Source organism: Rhinatrema bivittatum, chromosome 6, assembly GCF_901001135.1.
Source record: "Rhinatrema bivittatum chromosome 6, aRhiBiv1.1, whole genome shotgun sequence".
NCBI classification, from domain to species: Eukaryota; Metazoa; Chordata; class Amphibia; order Gymnophiona; family Rhinatrematidae; genus Rhinatrema; species Rhinatrema bivittatum.
Window position 1 is genome coordinate 116,088,607 of NC_042620.1, and position 26,232 is coordinate 116,114,838.

Consider the following 26,232-nt stretch of genomic DNA (forward strand, 5'->3'; position numbering starts at 1 on the left):
AATGTACTAAAAAGTGGCTTTTAACATGTTAAGGCTGTGTTTAACATGCACTTTAACAACCAATTATGAGATGGAAATGAGGCATACATTAAAGTGGATGTTAATGGACATCTGTCCACCTATGTTAATGCAAACATTAAGGCAATAAGTTAATTATGTTTCCTTGAGGTGTAGTTAAGATTTTTGCTTTAATGGGTCTGCATCAATGTTCCCTCTAAAGGTAGGCGCTAATTTCTCCGGGCACCGATATTAAGTCGGAGGTCCCTAAAGTGAAAAAAAGTAAAAAAAATAAATTTGAAATAGGCCCGCGGCTCGAAAACTGGACGCTCAATTTTGCCGGCGTCCGGTTTCCGAACCCGTGGCTGTCAGCGGGCTCGAGAACCGACGCCGACAAAATTGAGCGTCGGCTGTCAAACCCACTGACAGCCGCCGCTCCTGTCAAAAAACAGGCACTAGGGACGTGCTAGTGTCCCTAGCGCCTCTTTTTACCGCCGGCCTAATTAAAATAAATTAAAATACTGAATCGCGTGCACAGGAGAGTGGCCTGTGCGCCCGCCCGCTCTCCCGTGTTTTTACTGTATCAGCCCGTTGGATTTGGTTACTGGTTTTTAGGTGCTGCTCTTCCATAGTTTCTGTGTCGGGCCTTGTGCGCATCTTCAAGTTGGGCCCTGAAGTAAACTGAAGAACAAGGGAAAAAAAAAAAGGTAGGAATTAGGGGTTGGAAAGGAGAGGGGAAGGGAAGGGGAAGGAAGGTTAGGGTAGGGGGTACGGATGTTCCCTTCCAGACTGCTCCTTAATTGGAGCGGACTGGGAGGGATGCGTCACCATGCAAATTCTGCAAAAAACTTTACACCCCCCCCCCCCCTTGTGCACAGCCCAATGATTTTATAACATGCGCGAGCCAGCCGGGAAGTACGCACGCACGCGCGCACACCTATGAAAATCTACCCCTTATTTTGTTGCTTTCTAAAAAGTCGCTTTGTTTAGAAAAGCAAAGAATTTCGGTTTTCCCTAAGATTTAACATCAAACAATTCTTCATCATCCATTCATTAATTAGCAATACACTCTCAGATTCTGTTTTCAATGCCAAAGTAAAATTATCTTTCACTGGGGAAAATGACTGTATATCACTGACATAGATTTGGAACAAAATCGAGAGCTGATCCAAAAGAGCACATAATGATCTTAAATAAGTATTACAAAGTCCAGCTGACAACACTGTGGAACACCTGTTGATGTTTTGAACCAGGTAGAAGACATTCCAGCAACACAAACTTCTTGTTCTCTGGAGTCTAAGTATGACCTGAACCACTAAATTACAATCCCACCAATCCCTATGGCTCTCAAATGATTTAGCAATATTGAGTGATTTACAGTGTCAAATGCAGAAGATATGGCTAAAAAGACAGCAATAACCTGCTTTCCTTGATCAGATTTCTGTAGCAACTGATTAGACACAGAAAGCAGTCAGGTCTCTGTACTATGATGTTCATGAAAGCCACTTTGATTAGGATGAAGATTATTATTCTCTTTAATGAAACCTGCAAATTGGAAAAATACAACCCTCTCAAGCAGTTTCCCAATTGTAGATAAATTAGAAATTGGACGGTAACTTGAAGCTTGATCTATGGTCGGACAATTGCTTGCTTCAAAATAGCTGGAACACTTCCTTCCTGTAATCAATTAATATTTAAACCCAAAATTTCAACGAACTCCCTTCTAAAAAGGTAAAGAAGTAAAAAAGGACAGGGACCAGAAAGCAGAAGGAATTTTTTATAGGTTCCATCTGCTTTTCAATTTGTCAAATCTACCTGTTCAAAATCATTCCATTGGGGATGATTAATAGTGGATATAGCATGCTAACCTAAATGAACTGGAAGGCACTGTGTCTGCAAAGCTAGCTTTTCAATTTTATGAACAATACAGTCAACCAAATTCTGTAGCTCAATCTTAAACTGTTCAGTATTGCTTTTATGAAAGCATGTCAAGCATTTTAAACTGTTCAACAATGTAGAAGGTCGGTTAAGTGACTCTTGTAATCGAGAGGTAAAATAGTTCTTAGATGACAATTCAAGCAGTGTTTTGTATTCTGACCTAACGGTATTATAAGCAAAAAGGAATCCTCTGAGCGGCTTTTTCTCCATTGCCATTCTGCCTTCCACATTTTCCTTTCATCCAGAATCAAGGCTTCATTAAATTAAGGAACCTTCAGGGTTTGTTGGCGGCCTATTTTTTGAACTTCTGGGGAGAGCTTTTTTTTTTAATGTCACTCTGGAACTGGAAAATGAAAGAGGTTATATTCTCAAGAAATGACAAGTCTAGGCTATTTTTAATCGATAACAACTCCTGAATCAATAAATCAGGGTCCAGGGGCTTTCAAAACTTTTAACAGGTAAGTGTATTTGTTTACTTACTAAAGTAAACTTGAAAGTAACAAGATAATGATCAGATCAAACAACTGGCTGGAGCACTAAATTACTCAAAACTGAAGGGTCAGTAATTAAAATTTGGTCTAAAATTTGCCCCTTTCCCCGCCTTATGTGGGGAAGGGGCAAATTAGTTAATGGGGATTAGTTGTAAAGGTGTCAAAAAATCTTGAAAATCAGAAAAAACATTTTTTTTGTTTGCAATCTGAATGCAAATTAAAATCTCCTAAGATTAAAATTTTGTCCAACGAAATTAACAGGTTAGTAAAAAACTCAATAATAAAGGCTAGGTCATTGCATAAAACCCTCCGATGGGCAATACAACAATGCTAATGTCCAACCCTCATATCTGACTTCTAAACTCTCACATCCATGATCTAAGGTAACGGAAAAACAGATTTATAAAACAATAATACACGCCTCCCCTCCTATCAGAGAGTATCTGCTGATAATAAGAGTATCCCAAAGGACAATTCAATTTAACAACGGGAGATCAGCATTACTTAACCACGTTTTTGAAAGAAACAAAAAAAATCAATTAAACCATCAAAAAGAAACATTGAGATAATATCAAATATCTTTCCAATGGACAGAATATTGACATATGCCATGGACAATTGGTTAAATTGGGAACATTATTTCCCAGGATAAGGAAAAGATGTACAGTTAGGGTACAAAAAACATCATGGCAGGATCCCAAATAGAAAACAGATTCTTGGTTGCATATGCCCAGCCTGCTAGTATTAAAACAGTACTTGTAACCTGCTCCTAGAGCTTATCTTCAGTTTGCGTTAACCATAAACTCCTCAAACAGAGTCCCTAATCCTTAGCTGCCCATGACCCAGCAGGGGTCTTGACAGAGTAAAAATTTTAACTTCCTTTTTTCTATTTATCCCCTCTATTAGACCTTATTGAAAAAGATGGTATAACATTTTAAAAAGTGCTTCCATTTCCAGCAGCAGCAGGATAGCTTGGCTCTCATTAAATGATAAATTTATAAGTCAGCTTCCAGCTGAAAAGAACGGCTGTACTGCTAATCAGACATACAAGCTGCCACATCTTTCTCTTAGTAACTCTGCTGTTCAAATAGTAAAAAAATGGCTGAACTACAAAATGCAATGTACCACTTTAGCTTGTAGGATCAGCAGGATCAATGGCATAATATATCTTCTGGCTCCAGAAAAGGATGTATGCCTCCATTGTTAGAGAAAGAACAAGGGGCTCAATGTAATAAGGTGTGGGTTAAAAATCTGCACGGAAACTCTGCACAGTTTCTTAAGCACAGATTAAAAAATAATGTTTAACTCCTGATGCAGCCACTTAATGGTATGCTAATGCATCGGGAGTTAAAACAGTGCGCTGACTGGAAAACGTGTGCACAAACCCCAGTTAAAATATGTGTTCAGCACAGGCTGATCACAAATTTTAATCCGGTGAAGTGTTTCAGACATGATTTATGCACACAAAACTCTGGACAAAAAAGACTTTTATATGCACAAAACATAGAAAATGACCAGGCAAGGGCCACAAGGTCCAGCTAGGCTGCTCCTTCATGATACAATATCACAGAGCCAAAGCAAACTCAGGCTTTACTCTCACATCTTCATATCTAAGGATCCTTTGTGTTTGCCTGATATTTTTTTGAATTGTTACTATTTTAGCCTCTATTTATGCCATGGGGAGGCTGGTCCTCAGATCCACTACCTTTCAATGAAGACATATATATATTTATGTTACACCTGTGTCTATCCCTTTTGTATTGTATGTACCTTGTTCTAAAATGTTCTTTCTGTTGGAAAAACAAAGTGTGCTTCTTTTGCATAAATACTTTTCAGGTATTTGGATGTTTCTATAATACCTATCCTCTCCTGCCTCTCTTCTAAGGTGTATATATTTAGGTCTTTAAGTCTCATTTCATAGCACTCATAATGGAAGGTCATATTCAGTACAGAAAAGTCAGAAATGCGTAAGGTTATCAGGCTCTGAGCTCCAGGGAACTGGAACCAGTAGCAGCAATAGAACCACGGCCAAAAAGAATCTCATTTAGAAAAATATCACAACAGTAGCCTGGAAGATTTGCTTAAAATGTAGGAGGGTAGAGTGCAGTTTTAAAAAAAAGTAGGTCAAGGAAATAATAGAGCTGTGTATTTGTTATCAAATGACATAAAAAATGCAATGAAACACTGTTTCATTACATGTGGTTTGATAATTGAAATGAAAAGAAAAACCCAATGAAGTTAGTTGGGTTTTTTTTCGTTCCACTTCGTAATGCAGCCTATGCTTGGTCTCTTGCTGTCACCAACCCTCCACCATCCCCAGTGTTACCAACACAAACATTTAAAGGTGAATTTTAAAAGTCCTGCGCACGCCAAAACCAGGAGATACGCGCACAAGTCGGGCCGGCGCGCACCAAGCAGGTTTTAAAAGGCACCCGCGTAGGCACATACATACTTGCCGCTATGCACACAAATATATTTTCCTGAAAAAGGGGCGGGGCATGGCCTGGGCATTCCTGGATTTCACAGTGAAACTAGCACATACATTACTTACATGCACAAGAGCGCACCGGGATCCACCGCCACGTAACTTTACCTCTGCTATGGACGGCGTGCAAGTCAGAAAACAAACAAAAAAAAAAAGAGTAAAGAGGTGAGCGGGGTTTTAAAGGTCGGGGGTTAACAGGGTAAAGGGGAGGCTGTTAAACTATTCCTTGCCCGGGTGAACTGGGAATGAACTAGGAAAACAGGTAATTGCGTCAGCGCGCATGCCTACTGAAATCCCCCCCACTTACTTGGTAGAGGCGGCATTTGCATGCACAAGTGCACGCCTCCTTAAATTTGTGCGCGCACACGCGCCCGCTTTCAGTCTGTTTTATATCATGCGCGCATATATGCGCATGTGTCATAAAATGGCGGTGTCCCTGGGCGCGAGCTGGCAAACGTGTGCCCGCGCAGCTGTTTAAAAGTCGCTGTCTTAATCCTCTTCCGGATCTTCTCCTTTCCCCCCCACTCTTCTCCAGTGCAGCTTATAACATCCATGGGGTTTCCGTAGTTCAAACAGGGCAGGAACGATCCCAGTCCCTCCTGCCCCACCAGGTCCCGATTTAGAAATTAGCAGCAGCTGTCCCTGAAGCTGTTCCCATTTCTACATCAGGACTTGGTGGGCCAGGAGGGACTGGGGATTGCTCCCAATTTGGACTATTGGAACCCCATGGATGGTGTAATCTGCATCAAGGAAGAATGGAGGGATAAGGGAAGACCCGGGAGAGGATTGCTTTATTTCGGCAGCACTGGGGTGGTGATGGTGGATTTGCAGCAACAAGTGAGCAAGACAAGGCCCCCAGGGCTGCATAACGAAATGGAACGAAAAACCCAACTAACTTCATTGGGGTTTTTTTTTTTTTTCATTATCAAGTCACATGTAATGAAACAGTGTTTCAATGGTTTTTTTTTATATCATTTGAAAACAAATGCACATCTCTATTATTTCCTTGTGGGGATTGCTCCTGCTCCATTTAGACTACTGGAACCCATGGATGGTGTATGCAACATGGGGGAGGGGGAAGGGGAGGTACATGCAAAGGGATGGAGTAGGGGGAGGGAATTATTTGTTGTATTTTGGCAGTGCTGGGGGATTTTTTGGAAGAAGAGTGGGGAAACTGGCCCCTTCCTTTCCTTTCACTTTGGTGTTTATTTTCTTTTAAATAAATGAATAGAACTGAAATAACTATCAAATAAACAAAAAAAGAATTTAAAAAAAAGAAATGAAAAACCAAAATGAAACAAAAAATATTCACATGCACAATTGTAGGAAATAATAGGATACGGATGAAGGCCATTCAAAGATACCTTTTAAATTATGTATGGTCCTGTTACCCCTGATAGATAAGATGGCACAGAATTTTTAAAAATAAATATTAACCTAGAACTGATTATTAAAATAAGATTGATGTTTTTCAAGGATTTTAAATTTGCAAGTAACTTTTACATGAAAGGTACTTTCACTGCAGATTGGGTTTGGCATGCACCAAAAGGATCGTTCCATAACCAGTGGTAGTCCAAATCCTTAGGAACTCTGTTGGCATTACAAGTTTTTGTTAAGCTCTGCAAAGGAAGAGGGGCGGATTTTAAAACAATACGCGTGCTGGTACTTTTGTTCGCGCCACTGGCGCGAACAAAAGTACACCAGATTTTATAAGATACGCGCGTAGCCGCGCGTATCTTATAAAATCCGGGGTCGGCGCGCGCAAGGGGGTGCACATTTATGCAACCTGCGCGCGCCGAGCCCAGCGCGGCCTGCCTGTTCCCTCCGAGGCCGCTCCGAAATCGGAGCAGCCTCGGAGGGAACTTTTCTTCGCCCTCCCCCCACCTTCCCCTACCTAACCCACCCCCCCGGCCCTATCTAAACTCCCCCCCTTACCTTTGTCGGCAAAGTTACGCCTGCTGAAAGCAGGCGTAACTTTGCGCGTGTCGCCGGCAGCCCCGCTCCGTCCTTCGCTCTCGGGGGCGTGGTCCGGAGGCCTCGACCACGCCCCCGGGCCGGCGCCACGCCCCCGGGCCCGCCCCCGAAACGCCGCGGCACGCCCCCGAAACGCCGCGTCGTTTTGGGAACACCCCGGACATGCCCCCTCCCTCCCCGTTTCGAAAGCCCCGGGACTTACGCGCGTCCCGGGGCTTTACGTGCGCTGGCGGCCTATGCCAAATAGGTGCGCGGGCGCGCGGAGGGGCTTTAAAATCCGCCCCAGAGGATTTAGAGAGTAGATGCACATCGTCCAGAAGCAAGTCCCCAACTTTTAGAGTTTTAATATAAGGATTATTTTGTCAATTTGAGGGCATAATTGTATTATAGGTTCTATATTCCCTTGAAACTTGAAATGCCTTTAAGAAAACCAGGATTAAATTTCCACATTAAGGGGGTTATTGCAGTTTGCACTAATACCTATGTGAAGTGCTAAGATAGTGCACTTTGTGATAAACTGCCTATTACCATAAAACACACCCATTTTCCTATCACATGCACTATCTTAGTGCAAATTGTGATAACCTTTTCACACTTTGTGATAAGTGCCAGAATTGTTGTATTCCTCCATTCAACCACTGGGGGGGGGGGGGGGCAATGTTTTGTAGTTTTAAGGAGAGAGAGAGAGAGAGAGAGAGAGAGAGAGAGAGAGAGAGACTAGCTGTAATGCCCTCCCACTAGACAGGTATTTATATCTCTATGGGAGGCCCACCTAGTCACTCGAGGTGAGGTTTAGGTATTAGTGTAGGGGTTAGGGGCCACTTTGAATGTCAAAGTGTGACTTACGAACAGAACAATGCGCTCTAGTGAAGATTTGATGACCTTCGGAGTGAGGAAACTCACCCAAAGATGAGATTTGTGCAATGTTCTCTCGGCATAGCTGAGCATTGTTCTGTTTGTACGTCACACTTTGAATGTCAAAGTGGCCCCTAACCCCTACACTAATACCTAAACCTCACCTCGAGTGACTAGGTGGGCCTCCCATAGAGATATAAATACCTGTCTAGTGGGAGGGCATTACAGCTAGTCTCTCTCTCTCTCTCTCTCTCTCTCTCTCTCTCTCTCTCTCTCTCTCAAAAAAACCCCATCATAACCATGATAAAGCCCTATCACACAAATAAAAAGGTGTAGTTAAAATTCACAGTAAAGCCATGCAATACAGCTTCAGAAAACTGTGAGCCCAGCCCAAAATTCCCCTCTTTCTCATTTGCATCACACCAAATGTTATGGTGCTTTCACATGCGTTAAAGGCGTTTATTGCATGCAAAAACGCCATATAGCACTTTGATAAATGACCCCCCTCAGATGGCAACATTACTACAGACTGGGTTAGAACTCTCTTATTCCTAACTAGAAACTTAAGCTGTCCATCAACCAAATCATTTCTAGGACTGTTTTTTTTCAGTTCTTGAATAGCAGTCATGCCTTAGATCTCCAATGTTTTAAGTCTTATCAATCTGCTTTCATCTTCAACCAAGATATCCTTTTAGATGCATCTTCTCTTTCCAGATCCCTTCTGCCCTTGAGTTTTTCTGCTTCGCTATAAACATATTAAGGCTTTGAAATCATCACTACAGTTATTGGCATCTTCAGCTTTGACATTGGCAAAATTAGTTTCAACCAGGAAAAGGGCTTTTAGCTGCTTTGACCCTGAATTTTGAAAGGCTAATACCTCTCGAGGTTAGGAGAAAGTAAATCACTCACATTTTCATATGATAAAAGCTTGGCTATTTAAACAAATGTTCTCCTCGGTTTACTTTTCTAAAAATGCTGTGTTTTCTTCTGATGACTGAGATCCCCCTAGTTTCTCAAATTGCATTTCCAGCAGATGGTGTTGTGGCTATGACTGGGTCTGGGCAGACATGTACAAATAGTTTAATTTTACGTCTCAGTTTCAGGAGGATTTTTGAACTCTTTGACTATGTCATATTAATTCATTTGTGTTTTTAATTTAATTGCTGTAGAGTGTGCTACGTTATAATTTTTTGAATTGTATTCTGCCCTGATGTAATACACTTGGGGAAGACGTGGGTAATCACATTTAAATGAAGTCCCACGCATGCTCTGAATTAGGTCTCAATAACTGTACTAAGCCAGACAGAACAACATAATCTTTCTCAAGCTTGGTGGTCGTTTGGCCACCTATGAATGAATACTAGTGGCTAAATCAGTTTTCATGGTTGCCGCTGTCAATTTGATATCTTTGAAACTGGTGGCAGTATTCTTCTTATCCATGACAGCATACCTAAAAATCACTGCTTAACACTGTCACCATCTTTATTATCTATAACAATTTTTGCTTATTTATTCATTTTCTAGTTTGTAACATATGTCTTTTGTTTATGACACCAAAGAACATCGACATTTACAAAAAAAAAGTTAACACAAATTCAGTGCATTTTTCAGTACAGTCCATATTATGAGCCGATGTTTCTCCTCCAGACACAAAATGCCAGAAAACTGCTTATTACATCTGGCTCCGTGTTTATAAGAATCCTATAACTAAATTATGAAATACCTCGCAAACCATTAAAGCCCAAGGGAATAATAAGTTATGAATGGGAAGCTCAACTGTTCTGTCTCTTACCCAAACTGCAGAATGGCAGCACTTGGAAAACCTCTGGAGTCTCATAAATGTATTACAGTGTAAACCTCTCTGAGGTTTGTTTTTGTTACAAATTAAAATATTCTTGCACTAATATATGGTAAACCATGGTCTGACTGCATTTAGGAACTGAAGAAATCAGAATGTACTCTTGCTTAAATCAAAGTTTCTTTACATTAAAAATAAAATATCTGACTAGTCTTTTTATCTATCTAACCTATAAGTACCATGTTTCAGATAAATGCTGTGCAGGCACAATGGTGCTACAAAATAAATTTAACCTGTCACTTTTAACAGTCTGCATGTCAGGAGGAATATGTGAGGAAGCGCAGTATGGCTCCTTGGATCACTATGGAATTCAGGTCACTGACAGATCTTTCAAATGTAATTTTATAAAAAGAAAACTAGAATATTAATTATGCAGAAGAACAGAAGGCTCTCTGAATTCTGAATTATTCTTTAGGAGTCTCAAAAAACAGTCCAATTAGTTTCCAGCTAGTAATGCAATCTGTGAAAAGTGAAAACCTTCCCTATGGCTGACTGATGGAAAACTATTCAGCCTCAATGCCAGCGTCATCACCGCACGGAGCAGCGCTTTTGTTTTGCGAGTTCCTGACAGGCAGAGAGGTTAGTCATGCGAAACACTTTCATCTCATTAATGAACACCCAGTTATTTATAAAAAAAATGGTAAATTTCATCATCGCCATCTCGGGAACGCTGAAATGCTGAACAGATTATGCAATGGAGTTTGGTGAAAAGGGCAACCGTATTCCTTGTCGCTGTGAACAGTTAGGAAGTGGATGCAACCTTCTCAGCTCCTTTACAAGACCTGAATCTTGTTTACACACAGGAAACCTTGGTTTTGAAATGAAGAGTGACGGCAACTTGGCATAAGTGACGAGGGTTTTTTTTGGGTTTTTTTTAAGAGATCTGTGACATTGAACAGTTTCAAATAAAATTATCATTGTAGGATCTCTACACATTTTCATAAAAGAAAATACATCAGAATTCTTTTTGCCCTTTAAGATCAATATTTACATTTAAATATTTAGGACAATGCTAACTTAAAAATACCTTTACAATAATATATATAATAATATATAATATGAATACATTAGATGGCCAGTCTCATTGATAAGCACAAATAAAACAGAAATACAGATACATTTCAGTTGTACCATTGCTTACCCTTTTCTCTGACACTCCATCCTTTCCTGTAGAATCTTTCCCGTCATGGGTTTCTCTCAGGGCTGGTAAATGTTTTTTGTATGCTGGCTCTCTGCTTAAAGTTGTATATCCTATGTGTTCATAAATTGGATTTATTGTCATCTTGGCAATATATTCTGCTGCCTTGGTTTCAATGTACAGAGTAATCAATCCATCAGTCACCAGGTCATGGATAGACTCAAAGCGTTTCTCTCCAACAAAATGTTTTCCATCGTAGTAGAGCCTGAAGTTTTTGGTTTGGCTTCCAAATCTGCCTCAATGAAATGGGGAAGATGTTTTAAGTAAGCATGCTAAGTCTTTCAAACGATTAAAAAGACACAAGCTCTATTCTCTGAAAGCTTTGACTATGCTCTGTGTATGGTCTAGAAGGGGGAGTTTAATATTTAACTATACAGATAGGAAGAGAAAAGCAGCAACTGAAGGGAGATAGCCAGACTACTGGCTTCCTTAGAAGGAGTGATTTATTCTTTTAGCCTTTTTAAATCACCAACACATCTGTGGAAAAACGGAAAACTAAGCCATCCAAACAGCTTATTTTTGCAATACAATTATCTTTATATTCAACCGCTGAACTCCTTAATATATAAAGTTAACATAATGATCTCTTCTATTACAGTTAATCAATAAAAGAGATCTGATGCTGTGTTAGAACTCGGCACTCTTGCCTTTTTCTAGGAAGAGGCCATTCAGAATGCATCTCTGGTGCCAACATTTACAGTAAAGTCTAACTGCTGCCAGAATCCAAGCGATGTAGGACAGAATGGCACAAGGGCAAGTATTCTTTATTTCTGGCTAGGGCCCAAGAACTAAGTCCTCAGACTTGTACAAAAAGTCCCTCTGTGGAATAGCTATATACCATAAGCTTTCTGACAGAAATGACTTTACAGTTTATTCGTGGGAGCATTTTGGTGTTACATCTTGATAAAATATATCACTGAAAAACAAAACAAAAAGAATGGTTTCATCAATATTACAATACATTAAGGAAATCACAAATATTTGAATGGTGAAGCCTGGAACATTTTTTTTTTAATATTAAACAAAATCTCTCTCATATATCTGTATTTGTATACATTTGTCTATAAATACATTTTCACATCCTCTATACCTGGCAACTGGCTAACATTTTTCTTGCAGAAAAGACTAAGGCAAAGAGACATTTCTTTCCACAGCAAACTCCAGAAAATTCTCTGACTAGAAAGCAGCATGTGGTTCTATTTAAGATATTATGTTTTATAAAATATTATCTTGAACTTAATAGATACAAACTAAAATCTGAAATGATATTGTCCATTTCCATTTTTCAATTACAATGCCGGATTTTAAAAGATTTTATGCACGTAAATGGGTTTTTGAAATTACCTGGGGTGTTGCGTGTGTAAAAGTATGCATGTAATTCACTTACGCGTGTATTTTTAAGAGCACAAAAAAAAAGTCATTCCAGAGTTGGAGCAGGAAAATAATTTACATGTGTACTTTCCGTTTTCAAAAGTAAATATAAACACACACATTTATACTGCTCCAGAGCAGGTGTAAATGTATGTGTCAAAGTCTGTCCTAATTTTCACAGTCCTAATTTTCAAAGTAGACTTATGTGTGTAAGTTCACTTTGAAAATTCAGGATAAAGTCTGCAAGTACTTTCTACTAGGGGTGTGCATTCGTTTTGAACTTAAATGGAAAACGCAACTTTTTTTTTTTTTAACTTAAAAAAATGATGAGGCGTAAACGATCGGATTTCCAACTTATTCAACATAGCTATGTTGAATACGTTGGAAATCGCGATTGTTGATCTAAATAAAAATTTAAACCCCTCACCCTCCTTAATCCCCCCCCCCAAGACTTACCAAAACTCCCCAAGCTGGCCAAAAGTTCCGTGAGGGTCCGGGAGCGGACGCGTGGGGAATCACGTGACGTCCGCGTCACTCCGACGTGACGCCGACGTCACGTGGTCCATCGCGGTTCCGCTCCCGGACCCCTCGTTGGACCCAAACGGCACTTTTGGCCAGCTTGGGGGGGCCTCCTGACCCCCCCAAGCTGGCCAAAAGTGCCTTTTGGGCCCAACGAGGGGTCCCGGAGCGAACCCAAGGGGAATCACGTGACGCCGACGTCACGTGCTCCTTGCAAAGGAGTTCAGGAATGGCGTCCTGACCCCGCTGGACCACCAGGGAGTTTTGGTAAGTCTTGGGGGGGGGGGGCAGGATTAAGGCGGGTGAGGGGTTTAAATTTTTATTTGCACATATGGACATAGACTCAACTTATGGAATTCTCCATATGTCCATATTGACCGCAAATGGGACCCCCTTTCGACTTATGGACTTATGAACTTAAACTTTTGGTCTGCACATCCCTACTTTCTACTAGCAGATTTTATCTCTACATGTACAGTTATAAAATTACTCTCTAACAAGTGAATTTTCAAAAGGATTTACATGTATAAATGTAACTACTATTGTAGCAATTTTAAAAAGCCATTTATCTGTGAGCAAATTCAAAAGCCCACTTACTTGAGTAAAGTGTATTTATTTGAGTAAAACCCAGATTTTGCATTTAAATGCTTTTTAAAATAAGGCCCAAAGGAGGTAATTTTAAAAGGAGTTACATATGTAAATGTAACATACTATCGTAGCAATTTTAAAAAGCCATTTATGCGCAAAAAGTGCACTTACATTTGAATTTCCTATGGACAATTCAATGGTATATATTGTACCAATTTTCAAAATCCCAATTACAGGGGTAAAATGCATTTAAACGTGTATAACCTTATTTTAAGTGTGTAAATGCTTTTTAAAATCAGGTCCATATAGCACATACTAAGGTTGTCAGAATTTCTAAAAGTTCAAATCTCAATGAAAAGAAAAATAATATGGAAAAATGAAAGCTTAGTATTTTAAAAAAAAAAAATCAATTCTGTGCTTCATCTTTGTTTGTATAAAAATTCCCAGCATAGCTAATTTGTAAAAAGAAAATTCATATAGAGAGTATTTATAAACTAAGGGGTCATTTATCAAAGTGCTATATGGTGTTTTCACATGCAAAAACGCCTTTAATGCATGCAAAAATGCCATTAACGCATGCAAAAGCACCATAACGTTTGGTGCGATGCAAATGAGAAAAAGGGGAGGATATTGGGGTAGGAATTTTGGCCAAGTGGGCCAGGCTCACAGTTTTGCGAAGCCATATCGCACGGCTTTAAAGCAAATTTTAACTTCACCTTTTTTATTTGCGTAAAGCCATGAAATAGGGCTTTATTGCGGTTGTGATATTTTTCGTACATGCCATTTTGAGTGGTGACATCAGGGCCCTCCTGGAGAGAGAGTGCCTAGCCATAATGCCCTCACGTTAGATAGGTATTTAGATCTCTGTCGGGCTGATACAGTAAAGTGCGCTCCTCTGGAGCGCACTTTACTGTATCAGCCCGACAGAGCGCACTGTTAGCCCATGTTTGGCCGCGCGTTTTCAACGCACTATTTTTACCCCTTATACAGTATGGGGTAATAGCGCGTCGAAAACGTGCGGCTAACCCCCCCAAAACTAATAGCGCCCGCAACATGCAAATGCATGTTGATGGGCCTATTAGCTATTCCCGCGCAATTCAGAAAGTAAAATGTGCAGCCAAGCCGCACATTTTATTTTCGGCCGGCACCGGGGAAGTGTATAGAAAAGCAGAGGAGAGTCCATCAAGCTAGGTTGAGAGAACATTGTACAAATCTCATCTTTGGGTGAGTTTCCTCACTCCGAAGGTCATCAAATCTTCACAAGAGAGCACTGTTTTGTTCATACGTCTCACTTTGAATGTCAAAGTGGCCCCTAACCCCTACACTAATACCTAAACCTCACCTCGAGTGACTAGATGGGCCTCCCATAGAGATATAAATACCAATCTAGTGTGAGGACATTATGACTAGTCAGTCTGTGTCTCTCTCTCTCTCTCTCTCTCACATTGCAATAAATTGCCTATTACCATAAAACTCACCCCTTTTCCTATCACAAGCAATATTTACTGCATTTTGATAAATCCAGGCCTAAATTAATTAGTATCCAGAAATTTCCAACATTAGTACCACTGACAAATATGTAAAGCAGAAAAACTGATGCCAGTTAGACCACACAAAACTAAATATTTCTGATGCAGAAGCAGACCAGGTGCCACTTTAATGGGATGCCTATATTTCAAAGACAAAATTAAATGTATTTAATATAGAGCACAAAATTGAAATCAGTAGTAAAAAAAAACCAAAAAAAACCTATTCAATATTCAAAACTGTTATCATTTTAGCTTTAGATCAATTTAATGTTTTGGAGCTGTAGTTTAAATTGTTGTTACAACACATTACGGACAATGGCAGGAGCACAGGAACTATAGCCTCCAAAGAGTTAACCAAAGACTTGTTATAAATCTTTATAAGGCTGTAATTGCACTTCAGTAATATTCAAATATGGACTAAAACAACAGTTGACATTGAAGACATAAAGAGTAGGGATGTGCATTCATTTTAAATGAATGGTAATGAAAACTGAAACAAGCATTGTTGCTTCGGTTTGTTTTATTCTGAAACAAATGCACAATCCCCTTATAAAATCCACAAAATTGTCAGACTCATTCATTTTGGAAAATACTGCATGCCATTTGCAAATAGTGGGGCAGATTTTCAAAGGGGTGCGCGCATAAGATATGCACGTACCCCCTCGAAAACCTGCCCCAAGCTCCCCCTGCGAGTGCCGAGCCTATGTTGCATAGGCTGCCGGTGCGCGCAAAGCCCGGGACGCGCGTAAGTCCCAGGGCGTGTTGCGGCCGGCGCTTCATCGGGGGCATGGCCGCGGCCTCCGGACCAGCCCCTGGACCGGAACATGGAGCGCCGGCAGCCGGCCCGGTGCGCGCAAGTTACGCCTGCCATGGGCAGGCGTATCTTTTGAAATAAAGGTGGGGGAGGGGTGGAATTAGTTAGGGTGGGGGGGGGGCGGGTTAGTTAGGGGAAGGAAAGGGAAGATGGGGAGCACCGGAAAGAAAGTTCCCTCCGAGGCTGCTCCGAGGCATGCTGCGTGGCTCGGCGCGCGCAGGCTGCCGAATTTGCACAGCCTTGTGCGCACGGACCCTGAATTTTAAAAGATACACACTGCTACGCGCGTATCTATTAAAATCCGGCGTACTCTTGTTTGCGCTGGGTGCGCGAACAGAAGTACACGCTCGCGTACTTTTTTAAAAATCTGCCCCAGTGTGTGCTATTTCCTAAAAAAATAAAAATGAAAAAACAATATTGTCTTTGTGGACCCTTGGGCCGAGGTAGGATTGGCTCTACCTGTCCTGCAGGAAGGAACCCCGCAGAATCACACGATCAGCAGGCAGACCAAGGCGGCACAGAGAGCCATCAGGACCTTCACCTATACCAGCCCTCAATCCCCTCAGGTTAAGCCGTTGGGTGCCGGAGCTGGCAGGACTTAGGTGGGGTTTCTTTGGTTGACAGGAAAGGTCCTTATTAAGCTGGGTCGTAGGCAGGCAGCAATCAGGTGTAGCGGATTTCCATGCATTGGTCAGAAGCAGGCAATGGTCAAGTGTATCCAAGGTCCAAGCAGTGGTCAGAGGGAAGCAGTAGTCAAGCAATCCAAGGTCCAAGTAATGGTCAGAGGCAGGCAGCGGTCATGCGTATCCAAGGTCCAGGCAATGGTCAGAGGCAGGCAGAAGTCAGTTGTATCCAAGGTCAGACTAAGATCAACACCAGTTATCCTTCTGAGGGAGGAGTAGAGGGATGGATGGGCAGAGCAGGCAGGCAAGGAGAAGAACAAGTGGGCAATGCGAAAGGAGACTAGGATAGATGACAAAATGGAGACACTTGGAGACAAAATGGAGACACTTCTCCTTCCAGCTTGAAGACAAGCTGGAAGGAGAAGTGAAGACAAGCTGGATGAGGAACTGAAAACAAGCTGACAAGGGCAGGCATGCTGGAAGCAATATGCACTACTCAAGAGTAGGTGGACCTGTTGCTGAGGCAATGAGGAGAGGAGTGAGTGAGCCCTATATAGGGCTTAGCTTGTTAGGTCATCAATGGGCACCACGGGGCTTCTTCTGCCATGAGATCTTTAAATAGGGAGCGGTTGGGGGCACCCGCGCGCGGCTAAGGAAAAGTGCAACACAATGGAGTTGTTGGTATCCTGCCATGTATTGAGCTGTTGGCATCTTGCTGCATTGGTGTCCTGCTGCGCAGAGAAGCAGCAGGGCCTTGCTGCCTCGGGGGCCCAGGGTGACGGGCCGACTGGGGAGGTGAGTGTGGCAGTTTGTGGGGGCAGCCCGCAAAGTGATAAACATAACAGTATCCCCCTTTTAAACCTCCTCCCCTAGGCTCTGGGTTTTCTGGGGTACTGCTGGTGAAAGTTCTTCATGAGACTGGTGTCCAAAGTGTTAGAGTGGCCCAATTGTCCTGCCATTCATTGACATACGAGCAAAGGAAAGTCTTGAGGATATGGTTGGTTCACTCTGCTTGCTCACTGCCTTGGGGTTAGTAGGCTATTGTGTGATGCCAAACGTTTTGCAAAGAGAATGCCAGTACTGCGCGGTGAACTGTACTCTATCTGAGAGTATATGTTTCGGTAGCCCACATAGGCAAAAAATGTGGAGGATGAAGAGATGTGCCAGATCTGGACCTGAAGGAAGGCCTGGTAATGGGATGAAGTAGGCCATCCTGGAGAAGTGATCAATAACCACCCATATTATGGTGGCACCGTTACAGACAGGAAGTTCCATGATAAAGTCCATGGACAAATGGGTCCAGGGCTCCCTGGGGACTGTCAACGGCTGTAATAGTCCCAGGATCGGCCATGCAGTGCTTTTTGCAATGTGCAAGTGAGACACAAGTCAATGTAGGCCTTGATGTCTTGCTTCATTTGGGGCCACCAGTAGTGTCGTTGAAGCGATTTAAGAATTCGTACCCGTCCAGGGTGATCTGCAACCCAGGAGTATTGGGCTCATTTCAACATTTTCTCATTTAATCTAGAAGGTACGACTGTCTTCCCTGGGGGGATGGGTATCGTAGTAGCCAGAAGTATCTTAGCAGGGTCAATGATGTGCCTGGGAGGTTCTGGAACATCCTCGGTCTGGAAGGAGCAAGAGGTGTCTGGTTGTTGGTTCTTGATCGCTGGGCGAATCTGTAGTTCAAAATCAAAGTGAGCAAAGAACAAAGACCAATGGGTCTGTCTTGCATTGAGTTGCTGAGCTTGATGTAGATGTTCAAGAGTCTTGTGGTCCATGTATATTGTAACATGGTGCTGAGATCCTTCGAGTAAGTGATGTCATTCCTCAAGAGCTAGTTTGATGGCCTGGAGCTCTCAGTCTCCAATGCTGTTGTTGCATTCAGCTGGAGAGAACTTCTTAGAGAAAAACATTGCAAAACACAACAGCCCGGATTTTGACCAATTCACGCAGACATGACCATATCACACCTGTTTTAAAAGATCTGCATTGGCTCCCAATAGCTTCCCGCATACAATATAAGGCTCTCTCCCTCATCCATAAGGCCTTATACAATCCCGAAATGAATTGGTTTCACGATACTTTCAGCTTCCACCAATCTAATAAGCCCACTAGACACCCACACCTCGCCACCATGCCCATCACCTCTCCTAAACTCTACAAACTAACTTCCACGAGAGCCCGTGCACTCTCCATCGCAGGGCCGTCCCTCTGGAATACAATGCCAGTCGAACTACGGCAAGAAGAATGCTTAAAAACCTTCAAACGGAAACTCAAGACCTGGCTTTTCACTAAAGCATACACCTAACTTCTCCATTCCCCCTCCACCTCTCTCCCTCGCTACCCTCCCTTCCTTTCACTCCCCTCTCATTTTTCCTTTCACCCACCTCCCCCACCTCAAACTGCCGAAATTTATATTTTACGTTTTCTCCTATTTCTGTACATATTGTATATACTAGCAAATCTTGTTTATAACTTTTAATGCTATTCCCCTTTATATCTCCCCCCCTAAATTATTTTTCTCGCTAACATGTTACCTTTATGCGATGTAAAGTTATTATTTTCTTGTTAACATGTTACTATTGTTCGATGTAAAGTTACCTCTGTTCGATGTAAAGCGCTACCCTAGGCGCCAATTTGTGTTACACTGTGAACCGATGTGATATCTTTGATGAACGTCGGTATATAAAAATCTTAAATAAATTAAATAAATAAATAAATAAATAAATAAAAAGGAATATGGACGAAGTACCCCTTCAGGAGTGTGTTAGCTGAGGACAGCCCCTAACCCTAGAGTAGAGGCATCTACCTATAGGATGAAGGGTCATGTAGAATCTGGGTGACATAGACAGGGCTTGTCAGCATAGGCCTTCTTTAACTGTTAGAATGCATCGATAGCCTCAGGTGACCAGTCTTTGGTGTTGACGCCCTTGCGGGTAAGGGAAATAAGCTGGACTGCCACAGAGGAGTAATCTAGAATAGACTGACAGTGATAGTAAACCCCAAAAACCTTTGCAAGGCCCGAAGACCTACTGGGTGAGGCCAGTGCATGATAGCTTTTATCTTATCAGAATCCATCTGGAATCCATCTCGTGAAACTATGTATCCAAGGAAGGAAAATTCCTCTTGCTCAAAAAGACATTTTTCCAGTTTGGCGTAGAGACTATTCTCTCACAGGTCATGCAGGATGATGCAAGTCTCTTCAATGGGAACTTAGGGTTTGAGAAAAGAACAATATGTCATCTAAATATACAACCACACAGGTGTAGTGTAGATCATGAAAGATCTCGTTAACCATTTTCTGGAAAACTGCCAGGGCATAGCTTAGCCTGAAGGGCATGACCAAATACTCATAGGGCCGGATTTTAAGAGGTGTGCGCACAAATATACCCCCGATTATATAACATGCGCGTGAGCCGCACACATTTTATAAAATCCAGGGTCGGCGCGCGCAAGGGGGTGCACAATTGTGCGACTTGCACGGGCCGATCCACGCAGCCTTCCTCTGTTCCCTCCGAGGCTGCTCCGAAATTGGAGTGGCCTTGGAGGGAACTTTCCTTCCGCACACCCCCCACCTTCCCCTCCCTTCCCCTACCTAACCTGCCCCCCAAACCCTACCTAAACCCCCCCTTACCTTTATCCTATAAGTTGCGCCTGCCTCTGGGCAGGCGTAGGTTGCGCGCACCGGCCAACGGCCGGCCTGTGATCCCGGGCACAGTGGCAAATGGCAGCTGTGCCTGGAGGCTCCAGCCCCGGACTGCCCCGCCCCTTTTTTCAAGCCCTGGGACATGCGCACGTCCCCGGGCCTATGCAAAATAGGCTCGGTGCTCGTAATCCCCTTGTGCGCGTAAATCCAGCTGCATTTACACGCGCAGGGCTTTTAAAATCTGCCCCATAATGTCCATCACAAGTGTTAAATGCCATTTTCCATTCATCCCTGGAATTGATATGAATGAGATTATATGCACCCCTGAAATCCAACTTTGCGAATATCTTGGTGCCCTGTAGGTGATCGAAGAGGTAATGGTTAACTGTCCTTAGGATTGGGGTTCTGGCCTGAGTGGCTCATCTTTCTTCGCAACAAAGAAGAACCCAGTCCCTGCCGGGGAAGAGGAAGGAAGGATAAATTCCCATTCTAAATTCTTCTTGATCTAAGCAGACATGGCCTAGGTTTCTGGGAGAGACAGGGGATACACCCGTCCACATGGAGGCATAGCTCCTGGGATGGGTTCAATACCGCATTCATATGTGCAATGAGGAGGTAAAACCTTAGCACTTTTTGAGAACACAGCCTTGTAATACAAGTACTGGGGAGGAAATCCTGGGAGTAAAGACGCCATGGTGAGTAGATGAGGGGGTTCTACCAGCCTCAAGAAGGACTCTGTACACCCGTGGCTCCAACAGGCAAGTTGTAAGGCAAACCAGTTGAAGTATGGTTGATGCTGCTGGAGCTGTGGCAGGCCCAGGATTACCGGATGTATGGCTCTGGAGATCATGAGAAGACTGATTTTTTTCAAGTGTAGGAGGCCGGTGTGAGGCCACAGGTACCGTACTCATGGTGACCTGGTCTGGTAGTGGGTCTCCATAGACTGAAGAGATCACTAGTGGAGGAGGCATCTGGACTGTGGGAATCTGGAGATGGTCAACTAGTTCCTTTAAGATGAAGTTTCTTCCAGAGCCAGAATCCACAAAAGCCTGGATGGATAAAAGAATTAAATTCAGTTCTAATGTGACTGGTAGAAGTAGTTGGGAGCTGGAATGGTAAGGCCTCCCCAAAGGACCCTAGGCATTGAGGTTTCCCAACCTCTGTGTACATTGAGCCAGGAGATGGCCTCAGGCAGTGCAGTACAGATAGAGGCCCTGCTGTCTGCGACAAAGCCTTTCTTCAGGAGCCAAGCAGCAACGTCCCAATTGCATTGGCTCTTCTGGAGGCAGAGAAATCAAGGGTGTGGTAGCCAGGGTTCAGAGTGGATGTTGGAATCAAGGTGCCAATGAGACAGATCTACGCCCAGGACAGGTTTCTTGAGCTCTTTGCTGCAGGCAGCAATCTATTTTGCCTGTTAGGGCAATGAGAGCCTCTGGTGAGGTGGGAAGATCTCAGGCAGCGAGCTCATCTTTTATCTTTCCTGACAGGCCTTCTAGGTATATGGCAACTAGACTATCCTCATGCCAATTCAGCTTGGATGGCAGCATCCGGGATTCCACCGCATATTCAGTTATGGTTTGGGGGCCTTAGAAGAGGTGGAGCAGCTCAGAGAACATTGCTGCTGTGCAACCTGGCTCTTCGAAGAGAATGTGGAATGGATGTATGAATTGCTGTAGGTTCAGCAAGTGGGGTCGCTTTGCTCCCAGAGGGGAGACACCCTTGCCAGTGCCTTTCCAGCTAGCAGGGAGAGAATATACATGGTTGTAGCCTGGTCATCAGGGAAGAGTGGAGCCTGAGTGTAGATGGAAGTGTATTCTGCACTGGTTTAGGAATCCCCGACACCACTTGGGATCTCTGGCATACTGGGGTAGAGCTGGCAGCTGGGGAACTGGTTGACTGGATGATGTAGGAGACAGAAATGCTGGTGCGGGTAGAGGTATCACTGGCGTTGTGGTCAGTGCATCTAGGCGAGTAGAGAGCCAGTCCATGACAGCGGCCAAGTGTTCCAGGGCACCGTGTTGGTCTTGCAGTCTGCGGGCTATGCCGGGAATGGCCTGCAGCAAAGTTAAGTTTACCAAGTCCATGGCCTCAGCAACCTGTTGACTTTGTGAACATCTGGTCCGAGGTAGGATTGGCTCTACCTGCAGGTTCCCACTGTCGTCAGGTGGACTCAAGTGGTACAGAGACCCATCAGGACCTTCTCCTATTCCAGCCCTCGTTCTCCTCAGGGTGAACGTTTGGATGCCAGGGCTGACAGGACATAGGTGGGATCTCTGCGGATGACAGGAGAGATAGGCACTTTCACTAAATGAAACTGTATATATATGATGTATAAATCGACAACTGTAATTAAATAAACATCATATTCACAAGCTGAAAAACATTTCATACCATGTAGTCTATTGGATGAGTGTGGAAACCTCATAAACAAATTGAGCTTCTTTTTACTTTGGGAAGATAACTCACTGTTAGGTTTTTGCAGCGTTTTAAATGCTGCTTACCAGTCAATTATGTTGCTTAAGACTGTGTAACCTCATTTCAATCATTGGTGACCACACTCATTGTTATGCATATTATATTTTTTTAAACTTTAAAAAAAAAAAATTGTTTTTGTTAGGAGACTGAACACTTATCATTGCATTGCTTGGACAGCGTTTGACAACACTGACCCGACACGGTTCGTGTTTCGTGGGCTTCATCAGGGGCGGTAAAGTTGTGCGGTGTGTTCTTTATGTCTGTCTCACTGCATGCGCTGCTACTCGGTTTCAGCTTTAACTAAACCGGGCAGGCAGCAATCAGGCATAGCAGGTGTCGGGGCCAGGACTCAGGTGGGATCTCTGCAGATGACAGGATAGGTGGCAATCAGGTGTAAAGGGTGTCCAGGCAATGGTCACAGGAAGGCAGCGGTTGTGTATCTGAGGTCCAGGCAATGGTCAGAGGCAGGCAGCAGTCAGTCATATGTGAAATCAGACCGAGATCAGGCAGGTAAGGAGAAGAGCAAGTGAGCAATGTAAAAGAAGACAAGGATAGAAGACAAACCAGAGACACTTGGACGAGGGATGAAGACAAGTTGGAAGGAGAACTGAAGATAAGATGGATGAGAAACTGAAGACAAGCTAGATGAGGAGCTGAAGACAAGCTGGACAAGGGCAGGAATACTGGAAGCAACATGCACTATTCAGGAGTAGGTAGACCTGTTGCTGAGGCAATGAGGGAAGGAGCAAGTGAGCCCTTTATAGGTCTCAGTTTGTGAGGTCATCAATGTGCACCGTGGGGCTTCTCTCACCATGGGCCCTTTAAATAAGGAGAGGTCAGGCGTGTGCACGCTTAAGGAGGAGTGCAGCAGGATGGAATTGGCAGCATCCTGCCATATGGCGAGCTGGCAATATCTTGCTGCGTCGGAGAGCGGCGTCCCACTGCACTGAGAGAAGGCAGAGCCCTGCTGCAACAAGAGCTAGGGGTGACAGCCCGACCGGTGAGGTGAGTGCGGCAGTTCACGGCGATAACCTGTGAACCACCAAACATAACAAATAAAAAAATTATCCAAAAAATGAAAAAAAACAAAATAAAATGGAAAAAAGAACCAAAATTGAAAGAAATTCATAAGAACATAAGAAATTGCCATGCAGGGTCAGACCAAGGGTCCATCAAGCCCAGCATCCTGTTTCCAACAGAGGCCAAATCAGGCCACAAGAACCTGGCAATTACCCAAACACTAAGAAGATCCCATGCTACTGATGCAATTAATAGCAGTGGCTATTCCCTAAGGGGTAGATTTTAAGAGGCGCGCGAACAGCCTACTTTTGCTTGCGCATCAGACTCAAGCAAAAGTACGCTGGATTTTAGTAGATACGCGCGGAGCCGCGCGTATCTACTAAAATCCTGGATCGGCGCGCGCAAGGCTATCGATTTTGTATAGCCTGCGCGCGCCGAGCCGCGCTGCCTCCCCCCGTTCCCTCCAAGGCCGCTCCGAAATCGGAGCGGCCTCGGAGGGAACTTTCCTTTGCCCTCCCCTCACCTTACCCTCCCTTCCCCTACCTAACCCACCCACCCGGCCCTGTCTACACCCCCCCCTTACCTTTGTCGGGGGATTTACGCCTCCCGGAGGGAGACGTAAATCCCCGCGCGCCAGCGGGCCTGCTGCGCGCCGGGCCGCGACCTGGGGGCGGGTACGGAGGGCGCGGCCACGCCCCCGGGCCGTAGCCACGCCCCGTACCCGCCCCCAAAACGCGGCCGACACGCCCCCGAAACGCCGCGTCGACCGGGCCCGCCCCCCGACACTCCCCCGACACGCCTCCCTCCGAGAACCCCGGGACTTACGCGAGTCCCGGGGCTCTGCGCACGCCGGGAGGCCTATGTAAAATAGGCTTCCCGGCGCGCAGGGCCCTGCTCGCCTAAATCCGCCCGGTTTTGGGCGGATTTAGGCGAGCAGGGCTCTGAAAATCTACCCCTAAGTAAATTTGATTAATAGCCGTTAATGGACTTCTTCTCCAAGAACTTATCCAAACCTTTTTTGAACCCAGCTACACTAACTGGCAACAAATTCCAGAGCTTTATTGTGCATTGAGTGAAAAAGAATTTTCTCTGATTAGTCTTAAATGTGCTACTTGCTAACTTCATGGAATGCCCCCTAGTCCTTCTATTATTTAAAAGTGTAAATAACCGATTCACATCTACTCGTTCAAGACCTCTCATGATCTTAAAGACCTCTATTATATCCCCCCCCCCCCCCCCCCCCAGCCGTCTCTTCTCCAAGCTGAAAAGTCCTAACCTCTTCAGCCTTTCCTCATAGTGGAGCTGTTCCATCCCCTTTATCAATTTGGTTGCCCTTCTCTGTACCTTCTCCATCGCAACTATATCTTTTTTGAGATGCGGCAACCAGAATTGTACACAGAATCCCTGCACCTTCCTAATTATAGAGCAATTTCTTGGTATTTTCTCACACATTTTTTAAGAAAAGTAAACCACTATAATTCACTAATACTATTTGAAGAATCTCTTCAGATAAACAGCACTTCCTTTATTCTAAAAAGGGTCATTTTCAAAGGCATTTCTATACACTGCAGTGGTTTGTTATAATTGCCCACTCAACATGTGGTCAAACCTACAAGTGTATGTTCTATATGTGCGACAATTTACCCGACTGAGCAGAGTCTGGAGTTAAGTGTATACTTTATTATGTGTGTGAATTTTCACCAACATTTTCTGTGCTCTAATTAGCAGGTGTAATTATGTGCAGGTAGTTTTGGTGGGATAATTGTCAACATAAACATGAGTAAATTTGCTTTGAAATTTGGTGAAACTTATTTGTGCATTTGCCGAATTTCTTACGTGTGCTATTATAAAATGACCCTCAAATGGTGTGAGGGAAAAGAGGTTCAAAAAAAATGCCCACAAGACAAGTTTTCGTAAAGCAAATTTATTTTTCTTTCTCTGTTGCAATCCCTAGCCACTGGCTTATGTACAAACTGTCAATTGAGCTTTGACATTCAGGGATGATATTCCCCATAGATTCATACAAGAAAAATATTTTAAAATACTGTGGGGATGACTGGTCTGTTAGAAATAAAGTACTAGCTGAACTAGGGTTCTTCTGAAACAAAATATGTAGACTTTTCATTTGCTGTTGGTGATTCTAGGCTTCTTTCCACTTTTTCTTTCAAAGGCACAGGAAGCCATTTGTTGGGTGAGGAGGAGGCAGAAGAGATGCTTATTTGTATTTTTTTTCATACTTCTTGATTAGATGATCCTTTCAAAACATACAAACATTATTTCCACAGCACAGAAATTGTGATACAATAGACATAATGAAATTTTGAGGAGGATTATTAATTTTACAATAAATAGTGCAGTAAGAAACGGCAAATGCAGCTCTTTCAACTGGTGTTAAATGACAGGGGAAAGCGTACTATTAACTCTGAGTGGCCTTTCTGTCTGCAATGTTGTTAAGTACTTCATAGTGAAATTGGAAAAGGCCTCTGGGCTCAGGTCACCTAAATTTGAAACATTTCTGTCAAAAGTTATTCAACAACTTTGGTGAATTAAAAACAATTATATCCTATGTCAGTAAAAGCACAGCTCCAAGACCCTGTGTATTTTAAGAAAATCATGTAAATACCATTAGGGTAATTTTCAAAGGAAAATGTAAATGTAAAATACTATTGTAGCAATTCTCAAAAGCCCATTTACCCATCTTAAAGTGCACTTAATAAAGATAAAACCTATTGACAATTTAATAGCATATACTATAGCAATTTTAAAAAATGTGCCTTCAGGCAAATAACCCACACTGCAGGGTAGCTTGCAAAAGGCAAGAAATACAATCAGTTTCTATACTTCACTGGGG

The 26,232-nt window shown here is 43.2% G+C and overlaps 1 protein-coding gene across 1 annotated transcript in view; it reads right to left on the minus strand.

The window, feature by feature from the left end:
- The window catches only part of CHN1 (chimerin 1), a 322,397-nt gene that overhangs the window by 137,256 nt on the left and 158,909 nt on the right, over window positions 1–26,232 (minus strand). The window contains exon 6 of the mRNA XM_029605826.1: window positions 10,740–11,028. Coding sequence (XP_029461686.1) covers window positions 10,740–11,028 — 289 coding nt within the window. The remainder of the gene's footprint in view (window positions 1–10,739; window positions 11,029–26,232) is intronic.